This window comes from Notechis scutatus, chromosome Z (assembly GCF_049901735.1).
Source record: "Notechis scutatus isolate UNSWTSFEM ecotype Mainland chromosome Z, rNotScu1.2, whole genome shotgun sequence".
NCBI classification, from domain to species: domain Eukaryota; kingdom Metazoa; phylum Chordata; class Lepidosauria; order Squamata; family Elapidae; genus Notechis; species Notechis scutatus.
Window position 1 is genome coordinate 100917234 of NC_142025.1, and position 26609 is coordinate 100943842.

General features: G+C 35.6%; 1 protein-coding gene across 3 annotated transcripts in view; it reads left to right on the forward strand.

Moving 5' to 3' along the window:
- The window catches only part of ITGA3 (integrin subunit alpha 3), an 87930-nt gene that overhangs the window by 48295 nt on the left and 13026 nt on the right, over window positions 1–26609 (forward strand). For all 3 annotated transcript variants that reach the window (XM_087946730.1, XM_026669690.2, XM_087946731.1), the window contains exons 6-22: window positions 934–1141; window positions 1237–1430; window positions 2585–2673; window positions 3308–3441; window positions 5992–6078; window positions 7850–7917; window positions 8463–8596; window positions 9414–9560; window positions 10843–10940; window positions 11651–11816; window positions 14086–14154; window positions 14833–14912; window positions 15703–15780; window positions 16198–16300; window positions 17875–18051; window positions 18633–18743; window positions 26449–26562. In XM_087946730.1, coding sequence (XP_087802856.1) covers window positions 934–1141; window positions 1237–1430; window positions 2585–2673; window positions 3308–3441; window positions 5992–6078; window positions 7850–7917; window positions 8463–8596; window positions 9414–9560; window positions 10843–10940; window positions 11651–11816; window positions 14086–14154; window positions 14833–14912; window positions 15703–15780; window positions 16198–16300; window positions 17875–18051; window positions 18633–18743; window positions 26449–26562 — 2057 coding nt within the window. The remainder of the gene's footprint in view (window positions 1–933; window positions 1142–1236; window positions 1431–2584; window positions 2674–3307; window positions 3442–5991; window positions 6079–7849; window positions 7918–8462; window positions 8597–9413; window positions 9561–10842; window positions 10941–11650; window positions 11817–14085; window positions 14155–14832; window positions 14913–15702; window positions 15781–16197; window positions 16301–17874; window positions 18052–18632; window positions 18744–26448; window positions 26563–26609) is intronic.

Sequence of the window (26609 nt, forward strand, 5' to 3'; positions counted from 1 at the left end):
ATTTCAAAAGGGAAATTATAATTAATGGAAGATTGCTTAATTTACATGCCACTTCACATATAGGTAGAAGCAGAGGTTTATGAGTACTTTCAAGAAGCTTGTTCGTTCCTAAATCTATGCCCTTGAAAATAAAATTATCTAAATCCAGCCAGTCAGTGTGTAAATTGATTGATTGATTTGTGTTCATTTATTTGTGCTGGAGCCTATCCTTGCACCAAGTGGGTTCCTCCAAGTCTCTTCTCCAATCCATTAAACGCTGCTATCTTGTGGGACCTCAGAAGTGTTCCTTCTCTGCAGTGGTGGGATTCAAATTTTTTTTACTACTGGTTCTGTGGGCGTGGCTTGGTGGGCATGACAGGGGAAGGATATTGCAAAATCTCCATTACCACCCCGCCCCACTAACCTGCTTTCCAGTTCCATTCTTCTGTGCAGGGCAACAAAAGAAGACCCAGCCAATCAGCTGGGACTTGGGAGGCAGAGAATAGATATGGGTGGGGCCAGTCAGAGGCGGTATTTGCTGGTTCTCTGAACTATTCAAAATTTCAGCTACCAGTTCTCCAAAACTGATCAGAACCTGCTGATACTACCTCTGCTTCTCTGTTGTGGGCCCTGGTGCTCTGAATCAGCATCCCCCAAGAGATAAGGATGGCACCCTCTGTAAAGTTCTGGCAAGTTTTGAAAACTTGGCTTTGGCCCAGGCCTGGTATTGATGTCTATGATTTGTTTAAGACCCCTGTTTTGTTGATTTTGTTATTAATCAGATTATTTTAATTGGGTCTGTCTGTCTGATTTTATGTTTGTAGCTGTTTTTGTGTTTTTAATATGCTGCCGCAAATCCACAAATAAATAAAAGTGAGGCGAACTCCCTCCCTCCCTCTCTCTTTGAAGAGGGGAGATCAAACATAGAACCTGTTTGTTACTTCATGTTAATAGGATACACCACAGAAGCAAGCACCGACGTACTGCATAAAGATGAGTTCTCTTTTATTATTGGGGCCCCTCGCTATAATCATACTGGAGCCGTCTTCGTGATGGCAAGTGTTGGTCGCAAGGTTCTTCAGAAGAGGCTGCTGCTCCTTGGCAAGCAAGTGGGTTCTTATTTTGGCAGTTCCATTGCTGTGGCTGACCTCAACAGTGATGGGTGAGTCCGTGGGAGGGAGAACTTGAAAGAAGTATTAAATCACTTTATGTTGATCTTTAGGTAAAAATGACGCATCTACCTTTCCCCATTAATAGATGGCAGGACTTAATCATTGGAGCACCACACTACTTTGACCAGAAGGAGGAGAAGGGTGGGGCTGTCTATGTGTACATGAACCTTGGGGGAGCATTCTCCAGCCATCCCAACCTCACATTGACTGGACCCAGCGATTCTTCCTTTGGTTTCTCTGTGGCTCACATTGGCGACATTAACAAAGATGATTTTCAAGGTTAGACTTTTTTTTTGGCAATTGTACAGTGTTATGTTTTACTGTTTATAGAAGCACATCTTGTTGGACTGTGCCCTTTTATATAGTCTAAAGCAGGGGTCCCCAAACTTGGCAACTTTAAGATTTGTGGACTTCACTCCCAGAATTCTGGGTGGCTGGAGAATTCTGGAAGTTGAAGTCCACAAGTTTTAAAGTTGCCAAGTTTGGAGACATCTGGTCTAAAGCATTGTTTGTGTTGGGAAACTGCCAGTCAGGTATGAAGGAAGGATCAAGTAGGGAATTATCCTTAGGTCATTGTTCAGCAGCAAGAAATTTACACCTAACCTCCCCTAAGTTCCATGGAACCTTATCTGTTTGTTCCCAAGGCAAGCAGTCTGGGAAAATTCTGCTATTATAGGCAAAACACAATAAAGTAGACAACTATTAGAATTTCAAGGTTTGGTTGTAAATTCCGCTCATTCAGCACAACTTGTAAATTTGAACAATGTGACAGAGTGTAGCCTGGAATAGTAGGAGGGAAGGATTCACTCCCAGAAGGTAAAGAGACAAAGCTTGGAATGTTTAGTAGGCAGAAAGAAGGCAAAGCCTCTTTAGCAGTTCACAGAGTATATCTATAGTTATGCAGATAATTGCTTTAATCTGACAATATTCTGTCTATAGGCAAGTAACTTTATATGTCATTCTTAGTTCTTTGGGCCTGAAAAAAACTGGATGAAGATTTGTACAATACATCTGATATCAGGAAAAGAGAAACAAATTCCTTTCATAGTTATAATTCAGCCATGCGTGTGCACACAGAGAGACTCAGATAAAGACACACATAGACACACACAGGCATTGATTTTTTCTTAGTTAGTTGTCAAGAATCTATATTTATACTGGCCACCTGCAATTACTTTCTCAGCAGAATTCCTTCAAGCTTCCCTTTGAGTAGTGACTCAACTATTATAAGGGCTAAGCTAAAAGTTCCTTGTTAGATTTTTGACTAGTGACGGGAAGTAATACAAATACTTGTTTTGAAAAGTTATGTTAAAGTACATTTGATACAGTTCTAGTGGGAACCTAAAAAAGAAACCTATCTAGATGAAGTATAATGAGAACTGTGAGATCTCATAAAAATGAAAGTTCTTCTTCTTTGTACTCTTCCCTTTCAGATATCGCCATTGGGGCACCCTATGAAGGTTCGGGGAAAGTATACATCTACCAGAGTGGTGTAGGTGGCCTTGCTAATAAACCACAGCAGGTAAAGGCATATTTATCATTTTATCTCTTTATTGTCTTTATCTCTTCAGGTAAAGCATATTTGTAAGTTTATGTGCAGCATATCCCCACGTTGTTCAGTTACTTTCAGGAAAATTGTTTGGCAGCCAAAGACCACAATGAGTAGGTTAATACAGTTGTTGGATGAGATATGGCTGGTAATTATAGCCTCCTTTTTTATTTTGGGGAAAGCCTTCAATTTTCTAGCATGTGACACCAACTGGTCACCCTTAGCAATGACCAACTATCTCTAATCTCAAGCAGATACAAGATTGGTATCAGGTTTCCTGCAAGGTACCAGGTTTCCTCCCACTTTGAGACTGGGAGAAGCAGTTGGTTGTCCCTCATTTGAAGCCCCAGACTCTTATTTTTCAGTGATGGTGTCATCATTTCCTGGCTACGATTTCTTTGCCTCCAATTGCATATATTGCATCTTATTATATTTGTGAACTTCAAGACTCTTTTGTAATTGTTACAGGTCAATCTAACCTAATGATGTTAATACCAGTCCTACTGTTCATTCATATATGCTTGGCCACCAACAGCTCCATCATCATGGATCTTAGTCTTGTTTGTAAATACCCTTCTTGCCTTTCACTTTTGGCACCTCTTTGCAGATCATTAGTGGGGAAGATTTTAATCCTGTCATCAAGACCTTTGGCTACTCCTTCAGTGGTGGAATGGATGTGGATGAAAATTCTTATCCTGATCTTCTGGTGGGAACTCTTTCAGAAAATATCTTGCTGCTCAGGTAAGTGTGGTAAAAGGAGCTAAAAGCAGTCTTGGGTTGTTGTTTTTTTCCTATTTATTCATTCTGATTAATTTTTTTGAAAAAGGAAAATCTATTTTAAGAAGAAGGAAATTCCAATCTCTCTGTTAGGGCAGTCTTTCCAGCCTGGTGTCCTCAACTATTCACAGTCATGGTGGATTGATAGAATATGGAAGTCAATGTGCCTCTTACCTAGGGAACATCATTTTGAGGAAGACTGTATTTTCAATTACTCTGATTCAAAAGAATCGCACTTTTATAAATCATGTCCTGGAGAAAGGAACAAATGATCGCATGTAACAGCACGTTTTCTTCACCACCGAGTAATTGAAATCACCCTCATGATTAGGGATCATTTATTTTATTAATGCACTAAAATAGAACAGAATAGAATTTTTTATTGGCCACGTGTGATTGGACACACAAGAAATTTGTCTTGGTGCATATGCTCTCAGTATACATAAAAGAAAAGATACATTTGTCAAGAGTCAAAAATCATAAGGTACAACACTTAATGATAGTCATAGGGTACAATAAGCAATCAAATCATACTAGGAAACAGTCAATATAAATCATAAGGATACAAGCGACAAAGTTACAGTCATACAGACACAAGTGGGAGGGGATGGGTGATAAGGAGTGATGAGAAAATTAATAGTAATAGTAATCTGTATTGCATAAATACAGGGATAGAATCAAGATGAGGGATAGAATCAAGATCACGTGAAGTGTTAATACCACTTTATAATGCCTTGGTAAGGCCACATTTGAAATACTGCATTCAGTTTTGGTTGCCACAATGTAAAAAAGATGTTGTGCAGAGAAGAGCAACAAAGATGATTAGGGGACTGGAGGCTAAACATATGAAGAATGGTTGCAGGAACTGGGTGTGTCTAGTTTCATGAAAAGAAGGACTAGTGGAAATATGATAGCATTATTCCAATATCTCAGGGGCTGCCACAAAGAAGAGGGAGTCAAGCTATCCAAAGCACTTGAGGGTAGGATAAGAAGCAATGGGTGGAAACTGATCAAGGAGAGAAGCAACTTAGAACTAAGGAGAAATTTCCTGATAGTTAGAACAATTAATCAGTGGAACAACTTGCTTCCAGAAGTTGTGAATGCTCCAACTCTGGAAGTTTTTAAAAAGATGCTGGATAACCAGTTGTTTGAAGTGGTGTAGGGTTTCTTCCCTAGGCAGGGAGTTGGACTAGAAGACCTCCAAGGTTCCTTCCAACTCTGTTATTCTATTCTATTCTATTCTATTCTATTCTATTCTATTCTATTCTATTCTATTCTATTCTATTCTATTCTATTCTATTCTATTCTATTCTATTCTACTCTACTCTACTCTACTCTACTCTACTCTACTCTACTCTACTCTATTCTGTATTGACTTGGTGGGCTTCTGCTGTGACTCATGGCTGACTGAAGATGTCTTCACAAATGAGCAGAAATGACAGCTGTTGTGTAGGATGAAAGAAAGCCATAGATTGGTCCTTCAAAGCTCTCTGGAGAAAGATAATTCCTTGCTACGAGAAGCTGTGGGAGATGACGTCTTTGCTTTCAGCTCCAGGGGATCCTTAATAGGGACACTAAGATAGCCAAACTCATGTTTTAATCAATTTTAGAAATTTTCAATTTAAGCATTTTATGGATATTAGATACCTTGAGAATGGCAAGCTTAAATTGATATCTGATGAGTTTAACCTTCTCTGAAATTAAGAAATTTTAAACAGAGGCTTAAGAATTTAAAATAATATACAAATGACAAAAAGTAAAAATAATTGAGGGGGAGATTTTGATTTAAGAACCCATATCAGAACTGAGTCTTGATGAAAGTTGCAAATGGACACTAGAGGGAACTAAAAAAGCAGGCAGAAAAGAAATAAAATGGCTAAGCTGGCTATAATTTTTTCCTATCTTAAAGAGATTTTTGATTGCTAACCACTGGGATATTAATAATTAAAATTTGAAAAAAGTATAGAAATCTCATTGGACATTTTTTTACAAGATGTTGCAAATTTTTTTTTTTAAGTGACATAGACATTATAGAGTTTGAAGGCAAGGAAGATAAATAAAATTGACATCACCAAACCGGGAATGCAAAAAACAAATCAAGAAAAGATTCTGATGAGAAAGAGCTGCTACAATAAATTCTGGACGATGCTCTTTATGGCATTTCCAAACTAGCTGGTGGCGAAAGCTTTGAAAACTTACCTTGAATGTCAAAGATTGATGAAATATCAAATCATGCAATGCCATTAAGCATGAAGATAAGAGGAGGTTTTTTTTTTATTTGTAACTTTAAAAGAGAGCGAAAAGTTATTATATTGGCTTATGGTGAAAGCCGGACATTACTTCTTTATTATTGTCTTTTTTCCTTTTCCTTTTCTTTTTTCTGCACCTTCTGAACTTTTCCTTTTATTCCAGTTTAGTTTGTATTACTTTTTATGTTAAAAACTTCCACTAAAAATGTATTAATTCATTTCACTGTTGTTTTCCCTTATGCTTATTGTCCTTCCCTTTCTGCAGAGCCCGTCCAGTGATCAATATCCTAAACAAGACTTTTACTGTTACTCCAAGCCCTCTGGACCCAAGCAAATGTACTCAAAACTCTTGGTAATAACATCCTTATAAATGTTCTTTTCATTTTTATATGCCTGAATACACGGATATTCAAGGTGTGTGACAACACAAATATGATACAACTGAATATATTTAGCCTACAGAAAGAAGATGAAAGGGCAGCGTCTTGCCAACTTTCAGTTTATTTTAGAGGATGTTGGAAAGAATTAGGAGAACAATTGTTTGCCCTCCCCACCAAGAGCAGGGAGGAGAAACAAGAATGTTTATACAAAATGTGGTGAGATTCAAGTTAAGTTTGAATGAGAAAAACATCTGGCAATCAGAGTAAAAGGCCACATTGGAGCAAGCTGTATTGGGGACATTGTGGAGTCCTTTTCCTTGCTTGATTTTTTTTTAAGAATAAAAGTTGAATAAGAGACGTGTAGATTTGTTTTTGGAACAGGGCATCCTGTCCCATAGAAGATAAAGGACTTGATAAGATGCAAGTTATTTCAGGTTTAAGCCAGCTGGAGGAATTTTAATCCACCAGATGTGATTAGTTTCCCTCCTCCAATAATTCTATCCAGCATGCCATTAGTTTTGGAGTTGGCATTCGTCAACATCTGGAAGTGTTAGGCATTTGTAACTTCTAAACTAAGGCTTAGTTTAAGGGTGATGGGGTTTATTAATGTTTATTTTGTCTAGTTCTATTTTTTCCAACTTTAAATTCATGTTGGTTCCTTTCTGTTTTAGTTAGCAATTTTTCCTCAAAAATATCACTGCAGAGATGGCATATATAAAATAATATCCGATTTGTCAGATATGACTGCGCACTGAACACATTTCTTAGCTTTTCTTAAGTCAGTTTCTAAGAAAATATGAAGTAGCACTGAATCAAAATGAAAAGATATCGTTAAGAGTGTGAAAACATGAACAAAAGGGGCATCGCTTCTCTAAAGTGGATTGTCATAGCATTGTTTGCATGTAACATTTCCTCTTTAGTTAATTATAATTATTTATTAAAATTAGCCTTTCCTAGCCTGGTGCTGTCCAGAGGCTGATGACCAGGAATTCTGAGAATCGCAGTCTCTATACATCTCCTGGGCACCAAATTGGAAAAGCTCCCTTGTACAATGCCAACTCTGTAAATAAATAAGATGAAATTGTCCTTGGTTAAAATAGACAGAATAATAGCTTTGACAATTTTCTGATTCAAAGCAGATGTGGGGGGGGGGAGGCAATCTTCCTCTTGCATGAAAAAAATAACTTTTTCCTCTTCTCTTAGCAAGAATTGATTTTTCAAAGAAAGCTTTGGCCTCTGAAACATCATTCCTTGCTGCAAACCACACAGAGCGATCCATCTAAAAGTTTGGCCCTGGTTAATTACCAGATATAAAGGACATCCTAATATAAGTCAAGCAGTGGTGGGATTCAATTTTTTTTTTACTACCGGTTCTGTGGGTGTGGCTTGGTGCGTGTGGCAGGGAAGGATACTGTAAAATCTCCAGTCAGAGGTCATATTTGCCGGTTCTCCGAACTACTCAAAATTTCCGCTACCGGTTCTCCAGAACTGGTCAGAACCTGCTGAATACCACCTCTGAAGTCAAGTGCAGTTGCTATAGTTTTGATATGCCAAGGCTGGAGCTTCCTGTGTTATGCCATGTGACTTTGAATTTAGGTTGATGTGTTTCTCTATAAAGGCAAGGCACTTTGGGTTTGGGTTTTGTTTTTGGAGGAATTTCAGTTATCTGTCCCTGCATATTTTTTACTGAGCATCTTGGTTTTTCTTTCTTTCTCCTTTCCCTTCTTATCTTTTCATTTGCAGCATGAAGATAGAGCTGTGCTTCTCCTATTCCCAAAGTGCTGGAGATCCCAAATACAAGGAAACTATCAGTGAGTAGAAGTAGGAAAATTTGTTCCATTTAGGAGAATTCATTTGTAAAGAAAGAGGGTTGGAGGGTATCTGCTGGCCCTGGAATTTTTATCCTTACTGTAGGAGAACCAGTTTCTCTACCAATATCTTTAGTGGCATATTTGTTTTTTGTTGCATTCCCTTGATTCGAATTAAGTATGACATTACAATATAGTCCTCACTTACAAACTACAATTGATACCGCTACCTCCATTCCTAAGCAGTGTGGTTAAGTGAAGTGTCACATGATTTTGCCAATTTATGATATCAGTTCCAGTTGCAGTTGTTTAAAAAAATCACCATAACTGTGATATCACGTGACCATGTCTTACAATTTCATGCTGGCTTCTCCATTGATTTTGCTTGTCAAGCATCTGAGACTGCAGGGAATCTGTGATGGCTACAATTTCGAGGACCCATCATAAGTTTCATGTTTCAGTGCTATCATAACTTTGAATGATTACTGAATGATTCTAGGATCTAGGCTGCTGATAATGTCCCTGATCCATTTTTTTCTTGGCTTCAGAGCTGGATTACATTGTGGAAGCTGACCGGTACCGCCGACCACCCCGTGTATATTTTGCCGAGACCAATTCTGCAATCTACAAGGGACAATTTTCCATGCCAAGCAAGTGCCAAAACCTGAAAGTCCTTCTACAGGTTAGGAATAAAATGGGATAACTAAACACCATCTTGCCTGCAATATTTCATTAGGTTGTTTTTATCCTGTCCCCTTTTTTTCTAAAAATGTTAGCATTATTTAAGTTTGGCTGTTTATGTAACGAGGGACCAGCAGTACAGGATTTTTTTTTACATAAGTTGGTGCTGCCAGGGATAGCTAAGCATAGTGATATGACTACAGTGTTATAAATAATAAGAATGGAACTTTTGCCTAAGGAGGAGGATTGGGGAAGTTTTCTAAAATTGATAAATATGTATGTAAAGTAGTTACTTTACCTGACTTCCTAGATGTATAATAGCTAACATTGGTTAAAATTCTGGATAGTTATATTTCTAACATATTTGGAAGGGACCAGCCTGATGAAAAGCGTCTCTAATCATTGTATTGCTTGTACTGACAGAAAATATTGGGCAGGATAATTTAGCACGACAAGCCAACTTTATTTATTTATTTTATTTATTTATTTATTTGATTTGCCAATTGTTTACAAGATAATAAGTATAAGTGTATACATAGTTGTGAATACATGAAATGGGTACATATAAGAAAAATAAAAGAATAAGAGAAACAATAGGACAGGGACGGTAGGCACGTTGGTGCGCTTATGCACGCCCCCTTTGTTGAAACTTACATTTCAACAAAAGAATGCCAAGAACAAAGAGGAAATTTCCATCAAAATAAAATGTGATGATGGTGGAAAAAATGGGGAGGGACCCTTGTGTCCCTGCATAAGCTACACAGAAGTTCAGAACTGAGTTTAGGGCTGTCTGAAATAAATTATTCCTCATTCTGCAGGACGATGTACGAGACAAGCTGCACCCCATTGCGTTCTCTATGAAGTACTCTCTTTCAGAAAAGTCCAGGCGATTCCAGTTGGGACTACGCTCCCTTAATGCATTTCCTGTTTTGAATGAGGATCAGCCTCGTGAAAATAACACTGAGGTTAGTTCTTCCTTCTCTTTAGTTTTTCCTCCTTTTCACCTTTCCTCTCCTCTGTTGAAATGGCCATGTAGTTTACACACTAATATTGCAGTGTTCAACTAGTGGTGGGTGGCAGGCTTTTGCAAAAAGCAAACAGATGATGATATGTTCGTAGGAAGAGTTTGTGTGCGTGTCCCTGAATTATCCATGCAGATGCAAATTATTTGTAAATAGGCAAGTTCAATTTTCTGTATCACTTAATGGCTTACCTACCAAACAGTTCTCTGGCACCACCTGGTGGAACAGATTAGTCATTATCTTTAACATTTAAAATAAATTTCATTCTAGAAAAATTTCTTCACATACTTTAACTAGATTGAACCTAAGCTATGTTTACAGTGTGTATACAAATATAATAATTTCAGCATCAGTTATCTTTAATCACCTTAATATAATTCTTTTGGTTAATCCAATCAGATTTAAGGAGTTGCATTTTTAGACATTGGTGGAAATCCACGATAGCCATCCAGAAAAATCCTAGGCTTGACTGTTGCTCCTTTTTTCTGCTGCCTTCTGGAGAAACAAGAACTGAATAGATTGGTTCAAGAATGATGCACATAAAAGGAGATTGGAGACAGTGACTATAAAGAAGTAAACTCATTGAGAGAGGAGATCATAAACAATACCCATTAACTTAGCACTCTGTGGGGCCTTCCTATCTGACTCATAATCTCTTATATCATAACAAACAGACTTTTAAAAGCTTTCTTTGAAAAAAAGCTCTCCCAAAAGTCTAATTGGAGAGTGGGTGGGGAAGCAATTTTTAGATGTTCACACTTGGGAAGAACAAAGAGTTCTGTCTTTTCTATGCATCGGATTTATTGTTTGTTTGTTTGATTGATTTCTACAACCAAGCATCTCAGAAATGACTCTGGGTGATTTACAATTCAAACATTCAGTATTGTCCTTGGAAACACCCTCTACGAAAGTAGTTTTTAAAATAAAGCTTTAGTTAGCATCAATGACATAGTATATTTTGAGGCATAGTAAACGTGCAGAGAGATAATTGTGGCTCAATTGTAGTGAAGGATTGATCCTCCTTTCATACAGAGCCCTTCTTCTAAAAGTTTTCCTTCCCATGCTGATGTATTCCTTGTGGTTTATCTTTTAAAATAGCTTCCTCTGGCCATGCTTCTTGAAGAAGACATGAATTGCAGTCCATACTTTCTCTGCTTACAAACTATATGAACATCTTTCCCCTGTTTTTTGTCTCATTTTGTTGACTCAAAATGTCTATTTTCAGATTCAATTTCAGAAGGAATGTGGAACTGACAGCCAATGCAATAGCAACTTGCAGATTCAGGCACTCTTTCTAAATGAAAAGAATCAAAAGTTGCCCAGGTGAGAGAGTTTGGCTTATTGAGGGAAGGATGAGCTGAGGAAGAAGAACATGTGAAATGACTCTAATCATTATATCACAGAGTTATGCCGCACATATGTTTAAATAAGAGAAAATACTGGCTTTGGAAATAATCATAAATTCTGTCTACTTCTGAATGCTTTCTGCATCATGCTCCTCATTATAATCATTAAAGAAAGACCTCTTCTTGAGAGTTTCCTTTCAGGGCAATAAATACAGTAGCTCTGAGATTATGTATATGCTGAGTTTAAGAAAATTACTGGATAAAATCATGGTCAGTACATGCTACTGTTATCACTCAGGCAGATGACCTGTCCTAGAACCCTTTGACTGGCTGACCTAGATAAGGGAAGTTTCATCACCAGACAGTTAGAACATTGCACAGTTCTGGAAGCATTTCAGTAGAAATTGTCTCTCAGCTGGGGATGAGAGCATATAATTGATGATTTTCCACTGCTTGCTCTAAGGCAGGATAAGTCAGTTGGTCTCTTCTAGGAGTTTTGGATAATGGTTTCAAAGAATCCCAATGTTCCCTGAAAATTATGAAGTTTATAGTCCTAAATCTTTGAGGAGTACCAAATTGTCCATTGTTGCCCTAGCCACTTTTAACCAAAGTTAAGAAATGCATGGAGGAGCACATATGCTTTTTTAAAACCATCCTCCCTCAACTGTATTATCTTTTCCATTACAGACGAGATGGTATGCAGGTGTTACAGTACAGCTCGGAAGTAAAGAAGCTGAATTTGAGCATCAAAGTCACTAATAAGCCAACATCACCTATCAATGGAGAGGATGCTCATGAGGCCCTCCTCAATATCACTTTCTCACCCTCTCTGCTACCTTCTTCAGTTCGGCCGGTGGGGTATTTCTGAAAGTTGGGATAGCATTAAGTTACTGTTCAATTCAGCTCTGCACTCAGTGGCTTTTCAGAAAAAATTACAAGTTCTAATAGAAGAGAATATATGTAGCCTAGGGTTGAACTGTGGAGTCCTTTGTACTCTCTCACACAAATTTACAAGTGTTGCGTTAAGTGATGCTTTTAGTTATTAATTCCTGGGTAGAAGCATTTCTAACAGATCAGAATAATATTCTTCAAGATTCATAATTGTCAGTTACTTTGCAGATGAAGCTAATGACTTGCCTGAAAGTATAAAAGTATTGCCATGGTTGAATTGTATCAGCTAAGTGAACAAACTAAGATATGTCAAGATTCAAAAACTTTAACCAGGAATGCACTAGGTTGGCTTTCCATTAATAAATTGGACTCCACTACAGATGCAGTAAAGCCATCTCAAAAACCTCAAAAATGAAATAGGAATCTAAAAAACAAGAGTAAGATTCAATCTTGTACAAGACTTAAGAGAAGTAGACTAGTTTTTCCCAATATCAGATGATACTGTGGAGACAAAGTAAGATTGTATATCAATATCATATATCTGAAGTGAAAAATGTAGTGGATTAAAGGAACAAGGATTGCTTAATGAGAGAAGGAATCTATCATAGCAAAACACTGCAAAAATAAACAATGATCTTAAAGAAGAGAGACCCTGAGAGAGATGACAGAGTTTGAAATTCTTATATAGAATCAAGATAATTGATGTATTTATACATTGTTACTTAAACATGACACAGAGCTAGAACAAATAACAAACTGCATGATAAAATGGATGCAAAACTTCAAAAAAGTAATAATAGTGGAAGAATGGTAAGAATTGTGGAGGGGAAAAAAATCAATGAAATTTACAACATGTTTAAGGGAAAATTGGTATAAAATAGCCTATACCATTATATATAGATTATAGATAACTGTCAATTAGTGCCATGATAGATAAATCATACAAATAAATTTTGGAAATGCCATAACAAATATATGGTGATTATAGAAAAAGACCCAAAAGTACTGTAAAAAATACATTTAAAAATTTGGAAAATGTTGAAAACAAAATTTGAATTAAAACCCAGATATCTGTATTAGGGGTAATTCCAGAGAAACAATTGAAATCTTTTCAATTTATTAAAATACATGCTGACAAGACTTAATGTGGCAAAAAAAATGGTAGAGAGAAATCTTGACATCCATGCAGGATTGGGAGACTAAAATTTAAAAATATGCAGCAGTGGAAAAATTAACTGTATATATTCATAGTAGAGGTCTAACCAATTAACAGTTGGGGTAAAAAAAAGAATTTTTTAAATATTTTTTTTCTTACAGTATTTTTTCTTTATAGTTTTGCCCTTTTTGAAATTGTTTCTAAAAATTTTATGAACATCATTTTCACTTCAATCTTTGATCTTCTATAATGTTTATATTATGTATATAAACATGTTTCCCCTTTTTCTTTCCTTTTTTGTTGTTTGGTTTATTTAAATGATAAAAAATATGTGAGCAAAGAATAATGTTAGAGCTACATCAAAATTCTTATAGCCATATGTATGCCCTGGGTTGTGTTTAAAACTTATTTTATTTCATAATTGCTTAAGAACCAATTCCCTTTTAGTGGAATTGCAAATGGAGAAGGCATAGAGGCCATAAAACATTCTTCCAGTATGTGTGTGTGTGTGTGTATGTGTGTGTGTGTGTGTATTCATACGTACGTATGTACGTACGTACGTACGTACATACGTATGAATACACACACACGCATCATGCGTATGTATGTATGTATGGCATTCAGCTTTGTTCGAGGTATTTTCCACATCATTGTAGTTGTGCTTTTAAAGTTGTAGCAACGTTTGGCAGAATCTCATCTGCCATCATCAGGCTTCTGTATTGATGATGGCAGATGAGATTCTGCCAGCTGCAACTTAAAAGCACAACTGTGATGTGGCAAATACCGAACAAAGCTGAATGCCATACATGTAAGTACCCGAAAACTTGAGAAAACATACACACACACACACACACACACATACATACATTATATACAAACATAAATACATTTATATGTTTATACTGTATACATACACAAACATAAATATATAAATATATAAAAGAAAGAAAAGCGTTCATGGAAAGAATGTGTAGCATCCCTGACAATACTTATTGTCAATACTGTATTGAGTTACACACAAGTAAAATAAGGCAGAAGGCATAAGACAATGAAATGTGTCTTTTATTCCTTTCAGAGTGGGGCCTGCACTGTTAAGGAGACAGTGATATGTGAACTGGGCAATCCCTTCAAAAGGAATCAGCAGGTAAATTGTTTCTGATTTGGACACTTTGGAAAAACTAAGTTTCTGTTTGTGTGGGTCTCATCAATGAGGTGTTTTTCTAATTGCTCAGGACCACCCTATCTCTTTCAGCCATAAGGTTTTTAAAAAATTAATAAGTATTGACTGCAGTATTTTCTTTAAATTATTAAGATTATTCATGAGATTAAATTGACACCCTAGTTTTTAATGCAAATCCTTGTGATTGAAATTACGGTAGTCCACTGTAATAGCTATTGGTGAATGTTGGCATTGTGGAAAGAAGAATTTCTACTTTCAGCTTTATCAACAGCTATGCATCAAACACTGGACTCTTTATTAGCAAATTCACTGCAGTAATAGTGCATTTTTTTTTATAATTCTTACAAAGAGCTGCAGTTCTTCTTCAACATGAATTAACAGCAATAGATACTATTGAATAAAAATTTATTTATCCAGTCTAATCTTTGTCTTGAAAGGATAAGTCCATAGTCCAGACTTGAGGTTCAGTCACTAAAGCCAGGTCCTGCTCTTCCAGACAGTTCAACTGATAAAAGCTCTTTCTTGCCACAGATGTTTGTGTAGTTAACTAGTGGCAGTCTAGTGAACCTCAGATTACAAACATGATTAAAATATGTCATCCAAACCTTAACAAAATATTGCACAATCTGACTTTTCTTCCAGGCAGAGCTGATCATCACTTTTGAAATTAGTGGGATTACTTTATCTACCCAGAATATCACTGTCCAAGTTCAACCTTCCACGTGAGTCTTGCCCTCTTATCAATTATGAATTCAAAAAATGATTTCTATTTTGTGTTAAGATAGTTCCTCTCCTATTGCTATTTAGAACAGTTTATACCTACACACACACACTCCCTCACATACATACCCTTCCCTCCAGTGAAACCAGTTATTTTTGGACCAGCATATTGAAGAGAAGAAAGTCACAAATACAGTATATCACATCACTTTTGTATGTTATTCATATTAAAAGTGGGGGGAAATACTTATAAATTACAACTTTATTATGAAGATTAACATAAGCGGAATGTTCTATATTTCTTCTTTCAGGAGGGCTGTTGCTATGTGTTGTTTTGCATAAGCAAAACCAACAAAGTACATTAAATTGTAGTTTACCTGTACTTGGTACTTGTAGTTTAAGGTACCTGTAGTTGAAAGTGGTGCAGTCCACTCTATTTTATCAGGTCTGTAAATGATGTTTAACTGCATGTCTGAGTCAGATAGGCTTTGGTGGCAAAAAGTAACTCTGAATCACGCCTACTGTAATATTGGGTTGTTCTAATATATAAAGCTCATAGGAGAACCAGACCTGTACTATTTTTTAAATTTCTCGTATTACATGAGATAGTACAAAAAACAGTAACACTAGTTCCAACTGATGGGAAGAGAAACCACGGTGGACTCCTCTCAAACCTATAAGATAATTGGATTCAAACCTCTAAGACAATTTAAAATGCAATAATAGTTTATATTCTTTGGGATCACTTTAAAAGTAATCTGATAGACCTTGTGACTATTGTATTTTGTACAGGATAAGCTATCAGGAAGATCTCCAACTAGTGACAGCAGCTTTGTTAGTGGACTACACAGTTGATGCATCACTAAGCATGTACGTATCTTCTTAAAGTTTTGACATGAGTTAAGAAGAGAAAATTATGGAAAGGGGGTTTCATTGCCACACAAAAGGCTATGCCAAATTTTGATGAATCCCAATGTATGTCTCCCTTCATTAAAAGAAACCCAGCCTTTGAATATAGCTGGGCTTCTAGGCTACTTTACAAGGTGCTCTCCAGATGTATCACAGCTGGACCTTTCAGACTTCCCAGCTAAAATGGTCAAAGGCCAGGAATCCAGAGGGTTCCAATCCTAATATGTTTGGAGGGAAGAAATTGTGTAGGTCCTACTTCTCTGTGTTACTGAATAACACAAAAGTTTCCCAGGAAACGATGACTTCATTGTTTAGCTTGTTAAAACAACCCAAGCTTGCGTAAATCTCTCTTCCAACTTTTCTATTTCTTCCCGGTAGAATCAATCGGTGGCTTCAGTCATACTTTAGTGGGAAAGTCATAGGAGAATCAGCCATGAAGCATGAAGAAGATGTAGGCAGTCCCATTGAGTTGGACTTCCAGGTAAGCATCTACTGTGATCATTAAGCAAATCCATTCACTTTAATGGACATTTTCTTCCAGAAACTGGCAAAAAATGCTAAAAAAACTACATACACAAAAATTATCAATCACACTGTCATGTGATCAGGGAACACCATGGCTTGTCGTAAAACTGATTGCCTGACAAGTGGTCAAATGACTCCAGAGACATGCCTGTGACTGAGCGTGATTCATGATGTTTCCATTCAAGATGTTTTGGGGGCAATTTTTTTTGCCAAATTCTGGAAGAAAATGTCTATTAAAAGGAATGGATTTTATGAAAGCACCTGTTCCATGGCTGTTGTAATTTCCAACAGTTGTAAAACAACCTGTTAAATAAGTCAGCGCTCCATTTGAATAGATTTTTTTTATTACAAAATTGGGCAAGGGGTTATGACTTCCAATTGTCTAATATTTGTTTGTTTAGCCATAATTTCCACCTATGTTATTCAGCACATTAGAGATGTTAGAGTGCAGGACTGCAGGCTACTTCTGCTGACTGCTGGCTGACTACAGTTTAGCAATTTGGATCTCACCAGCCTTCCATCCTTCTGAGGTGGGTAAAATGAGGACCAGAGTGTTGGGGGCAATAGGCTGACTCTGTAAACCGCTTAGAGGGGGCTGTAAAAGCACTGGGAAGCGGTACATAAGTCTAAGTGCTATTGCTATTAGACAATGATTGGTCCCTGCCTATTTCAGTCAGACCTTAAATTGTATCCCTTGTTTGCATAGCAATGTTTTTTTTTTTTACAGTTAGTAGTCCAATACCCAACCTTTGTCCCTTCTCATCCAGGCTTAGGAGTAAATAGTGGCTAAGTCTAATTGTCTAATAGCAACAAGAAAGAACTTTCTCTCCCAAATCAGGCCACTGAAAAAGAAGGTTTGAGGGGAGGATCAGGAATAGATTTTTGAAAGAACATGTAGACTTTATTTTTATATTGATCACAGAAAGCTGTGCAAGAGAAAGAGAGAGAGATGATAGGAGAGAGAGAGGGAGAAGGGGGGGGAATGAATGAAAATTCCCCTTTATTTATAGTTAAAATTCTGACCCTTTCCTTTATGATTGTTTGAAGGTATGAGAATAAAGAATAACTAAAGCAGCTTTTCCTTCTTCCTTCCTGCTATTATACAAATTGCCAATATATGTAACCATTTGAAGCCAAACATTTTTGGCTTTATTATAGAGCAGAAAAATAGGTGTCAAGAATGGACTTTCTTTTATGGCTATAATTATAGAGATATTAAACATAAAATCTACAAAACTAGATTTAGGAGAATACAGATTTTTTTTTAATAAGGACTACTGTGGCATAGGAGTGTTTAAACCCCATTCCTTTCTGACACTTTGCTAGTCACAACATATTTTAACTCTTAAGCAGATTTCATTCAGAATTGCCATCTCTTGGGCTGGTTTTCAACTGAAGAGCAAGTCAGTTGAAAGATGCACGCAAGATCACTGCAATTTTCAGCCTAATCATGAAGAGTTACCAATAGTTTTCCAAATTGAAGAATGAAATGGATTATTAATATGTTATCTTTGTTGTTATTTGTTGAAGGTGACTACAAAGAGTGAGTCTTTAGCTTCTCTGGGAACAATCATTTTAGGCTTTGAATGGCCTTATGAAGCCAGCAATGGAAAGTGGCTGCTCTACCCCACTGAAATCTTGATAAAAGGGAAGGAAGACTGGAATTGTGAGCCATCTGAAGAAGTCATCAACCCCCTCAAGCTCACCGTGAGTCTAGGGTCTATTCCAAGCCTCTTCTCCTTTTTGCTCTATCCCCATTTAATATAAATATGTATATTTTGAGATCAACTCCTTGGCTGCCCATTCTAGGAATATAACTGTCTGATTCATGGATAGATACCAAGTTTACATTGAATAGTGTGCTTTGTGAGGATTGCATCTCCCCAAATTCCTTGCTAGTAGTGCCAACAAGTGGGTGTTCTTGAAGTTGCATTCTCAAGATATTTTGAAAGGGCTGAAAATGAAGATTCTTGATTAGCTGACTTGGTTGGTTTTGTGTGAATTTGGTACAATATTTCAAAAATAAGATATTTTATTATTAAAATTGCCATATACTGTTTCTCAAGTGGAATTAACAGAATTGCAATTAATGCACTTTTTCTGGCATGCTTAATGCATGCATAGATCTTAGCAAAAAAAAAAAAGTCCAACAGTAACAGCAAGATTTCCGATTCCTACAGGATGAAGAATCACCCCCTGGCTATGAGGCATCCACTTGGTGGGGGAAAGTAATCTATACTTCTTGATGTTCATGGACAGAATAACAGCTGATATTTCTTCCTTTTCAGCAAATAGATCACAGCACTTCCCCAGCACGGAAAAAGCGCGAGTTGCAGGCATCTCCAAAGGCTGAGATTCCCATCACCTTGGCGTCTTCAAAGAGATCAGAAACAGCACTGGTAACCATTCCATCATTAGATATCCTTTCTGTTCTTTTCCTTTGCTTATTTTTTAACTTTTTTTGGCCTTTCCAAATTGTCCTTTTTATTAGTTTATAATATATAAAATACAAAAACAAATAATAGAGAAAATATTAATAATAATAATATAATAAGAAAAGGCATTGACTTCTGACTCCCTTTGGTGCAGTAGAATAAGATAATAACATCAAACCTCAACTTTTTTACTTTTACATAATAGTATAAACTAGCAATTTCTATATCAACAGATCTAATTGGCAAAACCCAAAATTAGAGCTTCATTTTTTTTCCACCTTAAACAAAAAATCCAGATGCAGTTTCCAAGTAGAAACAAAAGTAATTATGTTTTTTTTCTTTCATCAAAGCAGTCTATTTAGCCATCTTTGCTAACTCCATCAAATTTTGTAGCCATTCGTCCATTGTGGTGATTGACATATCCTTGTTGCCATCAACATATACAACATCAAAGTTCCAATTTTTCCCTTTAAAACCAAAAGAAAAGTCTATAGTTTTATCTTTATATTCACTTTAAGAATCTTCAGTATTAGAATATGAATCCTACTCCAATATTTCTTTACTTTATCACATGTCCACCACAAATGATAAAAAGTTCTTTCTTTACATTTGAATTTCCAAAATTCATATGTTTGAATGTTGAATTTCCAACATCCATACCTTTATACATTCTTGATAACTTATCCGGTGTTAAATACTAATGATACATCATGTTGTAAAATTTTTCTTTTAAATTGTAATTTAGTGTAAACTTTAAACCTTTCATTCACATATTCTAGCTTTACATTGTATCCAAAGTTCCTTGCCTACTGAATTATACAATGCTTTATATATTCACTTTCCAAATCCTTTCTGTTCTTAATAAGAATTCCTTCATCATGAGCCTCTCTAGGCCAGCCAGTATTGCTCTATATCAGTGTTTCTCAACATTGGTAACTTTAAGATGTGTGGTCTTCAACCTCCAGAATTCTAGGAGTTGACATTCACATATCTTAAAGTTGCTGTGGTGGAGATACTCTGTTTTATACAGTTCTGTGTGAGGGCAGATTATGTGTGTGTTTTAGATAAAAAGATAAAATCACCCTCAAATCAAGCAGTTCACAATAACTAAATGAATATGACCATGTATTTTTCTTAGCAAAATTCTGATATTTGTTTGCTTTCAAATATCATTTTTTTGACTTAGGAACAGTATAGTAGGGAATTGGATCTAGATATCATTTTTTTACAATTGAAATTGTGGCCATTCATATTTCAAAGAACCTGTGAATTCCAATCCTTTCAAATCTTAAGAGCAGAGATGTACAATTTTGTGGACTTTAAGGGCAACAACTTATTCTCCTGAATATCTAGCAAACTGCAGGAGGCCTTCTGGTATTCCCCCCTGTATCTTAATTTTGATAGGTTTTATGGGAGAAATAATAATGGCTTTCATTCCTATTCTTTTTAAAAATATTTTCATGCAAAAATGGCAACATCTATATGTCATTTTGTTGGCAATTTTTTCCCAAGGGCTCAAAAGAGGAATTGGACCATTGGATTTTTTAAAGAAATTTTTTTATTGGTTTTTAAGACGAACATAGACAAACAAAACATAAAACATCAAGCCATCTTCCATATATATACATACAGTGTGCCAGTTGGTTTACAAATTGTTTTGTGCTTCCATTTCGTAGTCTTCAATTTACAATTACATTGTATATATTCTCATATTTTCAATCAAGTATTAAATACATTAATATCATTGTTAATCAATCCTTTGACTATACTTTTATTCATTCATGTTTTACGAAATAATCATATTTTACTTAAATTGTTTTATGACAGTTCATATTATCATTTCAAATCTATCCTACAATCATTTTGTAGATATAATAAGAAAAGAATACATCTTTATATATTTATTATTTTCTAAGAATCTACATATTTCATTATCATGTTTTATTGTCTAACCATTGATAGAATAGATCCCAAATTTTATAAAATTGTTTATCATCTTGTTCTCTGATTTCAAATGTCAATCTACTCATTTCAGCACATTCCAATATTTTCTTAATGGTTTCCTCCTGTGATGGTATTTTCTAATTTTTCCAGTTTTTAGCAAATACAATCCTAGCCGCTGTTAATACATTTACAATCAGGTATTTCAATTCTTCACTATATATTTCAGGTAAAATTCCCAATAAAAATATCTCTGGTTTCAAATCTATATGCTTTTTTGTCATTTTTTCCAACCACATGTGGATTTTAGTCCAATATTTTTTAGCATCCGCACAAGTCCACTACATATGGTAATATGAGCCAGGTGTCTGATGACATTTCCAACATTTTCCAGATTTGTTCTTGAACATTCTTGCTATTTTTGTTGGGGGGGAAATGCCACCTGTAAAACATCTTATACAAATTTTCTTTATATGCTATTGACATTGTCATTTTATAATTTTAAGACCACAATTTTTGCCATTTTTCTAGATCAATCCCATATCCAAAATTCTTCCCCCAAGCAATCATTGTTTCTTTAACTTGTTCTTCTTCTAGTTTAATTTCTAATAAATATCCATACAATTTTTTAATCACCTTTTCATCAGTACCTGTCAAAATCTTATCTAAATCAGTCAGTTTATCATAGAAACCTTCTGTTTTAGAGTCTTTATCATACCTTAAATGTATTTGCCCATATGAAAACCAATTAATCTTTATACCTTGTTCCTCTAATTTTTGTATAGATTTAAGTTCATCCTTTTCATTCAATATTTCACCATATCTAACTGTTTGTTCCTTTTTATATATTATAGGATAAGAAAATGCTTCAATAGTCAATAGCCAGACTGGAATTTTCAAATAACATTGTCTTTTAGTTTTCTCCCAGTTTAACCACAGAGACTCCCGTATATAATGTCTTCTAAAATACCCCTGTGTTTTAGTTCCTTTATACCATAGAAAAGCATGCCACCCCAACAACAGATCATGTCCTTCTAATGTCAACAATCTAGTATTTCTTAATTTTATCCATTCCTTAATCCACATCAGATTTGTAGCTTGGTAATACATCTCCCAATTAGGCAAGCCAAATCCTCCTCTTATTCTGGCATCTTACAAAAGTTTTAACTTTATTCTCGCTTTCTTACCTTGCCATATATATTTCAACACAATTTTATTTAAATCTTCAAAGTAATCTTTTCCAAGCCTAATTGGAATTGTTTGGAACAAATATAAAATTCTGGGTAATATATTCATCTTGATTGTTGATATTCTCCCTATTAATGACAGTTGTAAATTTTCCCATTTCGCCAAATCTAACGCAATCTGCTGCTTAAGTTTGATATAATTATTCTCTTTTAGTGCACTGCATCTTGCTGTCAAATGTATCCCCAAGTACTTAATCTTATTCGTGACCTGAATTTTCAATAGATCTGCCAGTTCTTCCTTTTGTCTTGATAGCATATTCTTTGTCAAGATCTTTGTCTTATCTTTATTTATTTTCAAACCAGCCACCTTTCCATATGCCTCTATCTTTTCTATCAATTTTGATGCTGTTTCTAGTGGGACTTCTAAAATGAAAACCAGATCACCTGCAAATGCTTGCAACTTAAATTCTTCCTTTTTAATTTTCATCCCTTTTATATCCTTTTCTTCTCTAATATTTCTGTTTAGCACTTCCAAGGTTAACACAAACAACAGAGGTGATAGTGGGCACCCTTGTCTTGTTCCTTTTCTTATATCAATAGAGTCTGTCAGTTCCCCCTCTATCATTACCTTTGCCATTTGCTTATGAAATATAGCTTCTATTGCTTGGATAAATTTTTTACCAAAGCCCATCTGTTCCAGCTGTAATAACATGAATCACCAATTCTCATTATCAAATGCCTTCTGTGCATCTAGAAATGTCCAAGATTACTCTCATATTATCTTTAATTTGTCTCTTTGGCAGAAATCCATTTTGATCAGGATGGATAAAATTGTTTAAGTATTTTTTAAGTCTTTCTACCAATATTGAAGCAAAAATTTTATAATCTGCGTTTAGTAAGGAAATAGGTCTACAGTTCTTGATTTGTAATGGATCGGCCTCCTCTTTTGGTACAAGTATAATATAAGCTTCTGACCATGATTTAGGTATCTTCTTCTTTAACATAACTTCATTTATAACTTCTAGCAATGGAAGGTTCAACGATTCTTGTAGTGTTTTATAAAATTCTGCCGGAAGTCCATCTGGGCCTGGTGCCTTTCCATTATTTTGCTTCTTGAGTGCTTCAGTTAACTCCATCATCATGTTGCTTTCTAACATTGTTTCAGTCTCTTTAGGTATCTGGGGTAAATTAGCATTCTGTAAATACTGTTTAACTCTTTCCTCATCAATATTCTCTTGTGTGTATAGTTTCCCATAATAGTCTCGTATGATTTCCTTCTTCTCTTTACTACCATAGCAAACTTGGCCTTGGTCATCTATTAATTGCAATATTTTCCTTGATTCTTTCTCCTTTCTCAATTTATATGCTAACCATCTACCTGGTTTATTTGCATCTTCAAAGTAATTCTGTTTAGCACCTCTGATTTTCTGTGCTAATTCTTCTTTTTCTATTAGACCCATTTTATGTTTAATTATATCCATTTTTAACTTAATGTCCTTTTTCTGTGGCATTTTCTGTAGCTCTTTTTCAAGTCCTTTATACTTATCCTCTAATGCCTTAGAGGCAAGTCTTTTCATGGTATTTCTTTTCCTTGTATAGTCTATTATCAAGCCTCTGGCATATGCCTTCTCTAAAGAAGAAAGCCAGTTCTTTCTCCATCCACTGTGTGAAGTCTTTTCCCTTTAATATAGTATTATTTAACGTCCATCTAGATCTTCTCCTTTGTCCTTTTCATTTAATTGTCATTGGATTATGATCTGCCCAAGTACTTGTTTCAATATTTATTTCTTGAATATTAGCTAACAATTCTGTTGACATCCATATCATATCTATTCTGGACCATGATAAATGTCTATTTGAGTAGAAGGTGTATTGTTTAGTTTTAGCATTTCTTTCTCTCCATGTATCTTTTAAGTTTATTTCATCTACCATTTTAAAAAAAGATTTAGGGAGAGTCTTTCTGTTTTGCTTTGTTGTTTTCTGTGCTGTATAGTCCAGTTTATTATCTACAATTCCATTAAAAACTCCCATCATAACTATATTAGCATAGTCCAGTTCAATTATTTTCATATGTAATCTTTTATAAAATTCTTCTTGGTTGTCATTCGGGGCATAGATTGCAATCAGGAGTGTTTTCATATTATTGTCCATTATTTCCACCATTAGTATTCTTGCATCGTCATCAGTATAGATCAATTTCGCTGGGATAATATCTTTAACGTATAAAACCACTCCTCTTTTCTGGCATTGTGTCAAAGAAGTAAATATTTTCCCTAATTTTGGCTGTATCAACAATTGTTCATGTTGCTTTTTGATATGTACTTCTTGCAGGCAGATTATATCAAATTTTAATTTCTGTAATTTATGGAAAGTTTTCCTTCTTTTAATAGCTGAGTTAAGTACATTTATATGAATTGTAATCAGTTTTTTCTCTTCCATGGTTATATTTTGTAGTTAGGTTTAGCAGCTCTTGTAGATCTTGGTTCACGTTGTTCTTTGGCTTCCACCTTTCCACCTACTGCACCTTCTTCTTTTTCAGTCGCCATTTGTCAGTCCTCTTGGAATTCAATTAGTGAGATTTCTTTTTCTGTCTCTTCCTCTTTCCCTCCAAAAAATTCTATGTAAAATGATTCAGCTTTCTCAATTGAGTCAATTCTATGTCTCTGTTCTTGCCATGTGAACATTAAACCTTCTGGAATCAGCCATCAATAATTCACCTCTTTTTTAAGTAGCATTTTGGTCAGAAATTGGTATTCTCTTCTCATCTCCCTCACTCTTCTGGGTACTTGTTTCAGGACCACAATCTCCTTGTCTTTATATTTCAATGTTTTCTCTCTTGCCACTTGCAATATTTGCATTTTAATGGCTTTCTTTGTAAATCTGATGTGGACTTCTCTTGGTAAGCTATTTCTCATTGCATATCTTGTGAAGACTCGATAAACCTCATCTATTCCATCCATCATCTTCTCTTCAGTTATTTCCAAAGCCAATATTTCTATCATTATCTCAGCTAGGTTTTGTCCCTTTTCTTCCTCTATGTTTTGGAATCTAAGATAAAATTCTGATCTGTCCATCTCCCATCTCAGCATACCACTTTTATCTTGTTCAACCACAGTTAATCTGTTATCAATATATCCAATCTTCTTGTCTCTTTGTTTATCTTCTTCTTCAATTTTTTGGAATCTCTCATCGTACTTCATCATCATTTTTGGATGTTCTCCACCTTTTCATCAGTTTTCCCTGTTCTTTGTTCGATGTTCTCTGTTCTCTTTTCAATATTTTCTATATATTCTCTCTAATAGCTATTATGAAAAGTAAACTCGTAAGGAGGGGGTTTGTTAAAGTAAGAAATAGCGCAGCTTAAAAAAATTAAAAAAGCACACTGCACCTTGTTTGATTGTCCAAGGCTTTTGTTAAAATTTATAACTCTCTTCTCCAAAGTCTTATCACCTTTTTTTTCTATAAGCTTCAACACCAGACTCCAGCTGTTGATAGAAACCCAGAAGATCACCTGCAATAATACTCCCCAATGCTCTTCCCTCTATCTTATCAAATAGCAATGTCCTTGAAAAGAAGTCTCAGTTCTTTCTCAGCTTTGTCTGGTCAAGAAAAAGAAATAGAATATTTCCAAGCCTCTAGTTGGCAGTGTTACAAAGTTTCTTTTGCTTTCACTTTCCTCCTCCTTTTCCAAACAAAATATAATAAAAATTAATTAAAAAGGGAAAAAGATATTTAAAAAGATGACTAAAAGGGAGTCTCTGGCCTAGAATATTATAAAGTCAAAAAGGAGAGAAAGAATAGGTAAAAGAAGAAAAAAAAACCAGTCCAGTTTCAAAATATAAAATCATGTGTAGAAACTCCAGCAATGAGAAAATAAAAATAAAAATATTACTTTGACATTCCTGTTTAAAATCGCCGCTTAATCACTTCTGTCAAAACTTTTACAGATTCTTTCTTTTTCTTAGGGTGTCCTTTCAAATCTTAAAATAAAGAAAAAGTTCTCACCAAACCGGCACACTTTCTCTTTCCGTTCTCTTTCATTTTGGAGCTGTCCCAACTTCAGCAGCTTTAATGGCTGCCTCTTTGCCGCTGGCAAAAAGAGCTTCTCCTGGATCTACCAGGGATTTTGCGGTATCCCTGGGATCAACAGGATGCGCTCTTTGCATTCACCGTCTCTTCGGGATGGTTTAGATCCAATTGGACCGTCCAGGAGCAAAGATATCGGCAGCGATCTCAGACCTCCAAGATCGCATGCCGTATCATCGCGACACCAGCTCCGCCCTCTCTCCTGGACCAGGTTTCTTAGACCTCTCATTCCTATCTATATTTTTTCATGTTTTAGTGCCGGCATTATACTCTTGAAATGTTGGTATTGCAAAGTTGGGATGTTTAGGGAATATGATATTGCCCCTTCTTGTTTTCAAATGCCACTTAAAAGGAAGAAATGAAAAGTCCTTGTGACTGTACATTATACTAAGCACCCTTTGAATAACTCACCACTGATTCTTTTCCCCTGCCTCATTCCATTTTTTTCTTTCCAGAGTTGTTCCAAAGGCACTTCTCGTTGCATCTGGTTTGAATGCCCCTTATGGAATATCGGAACAGTTACAAATGTGAAAGTCCGAGCAAGAGTTTGGAACAGTACTTTCATTGAGGTAGGTGCTGTTTATCTCTTCTGCTCTCATTCAGTAGCACATTGCTT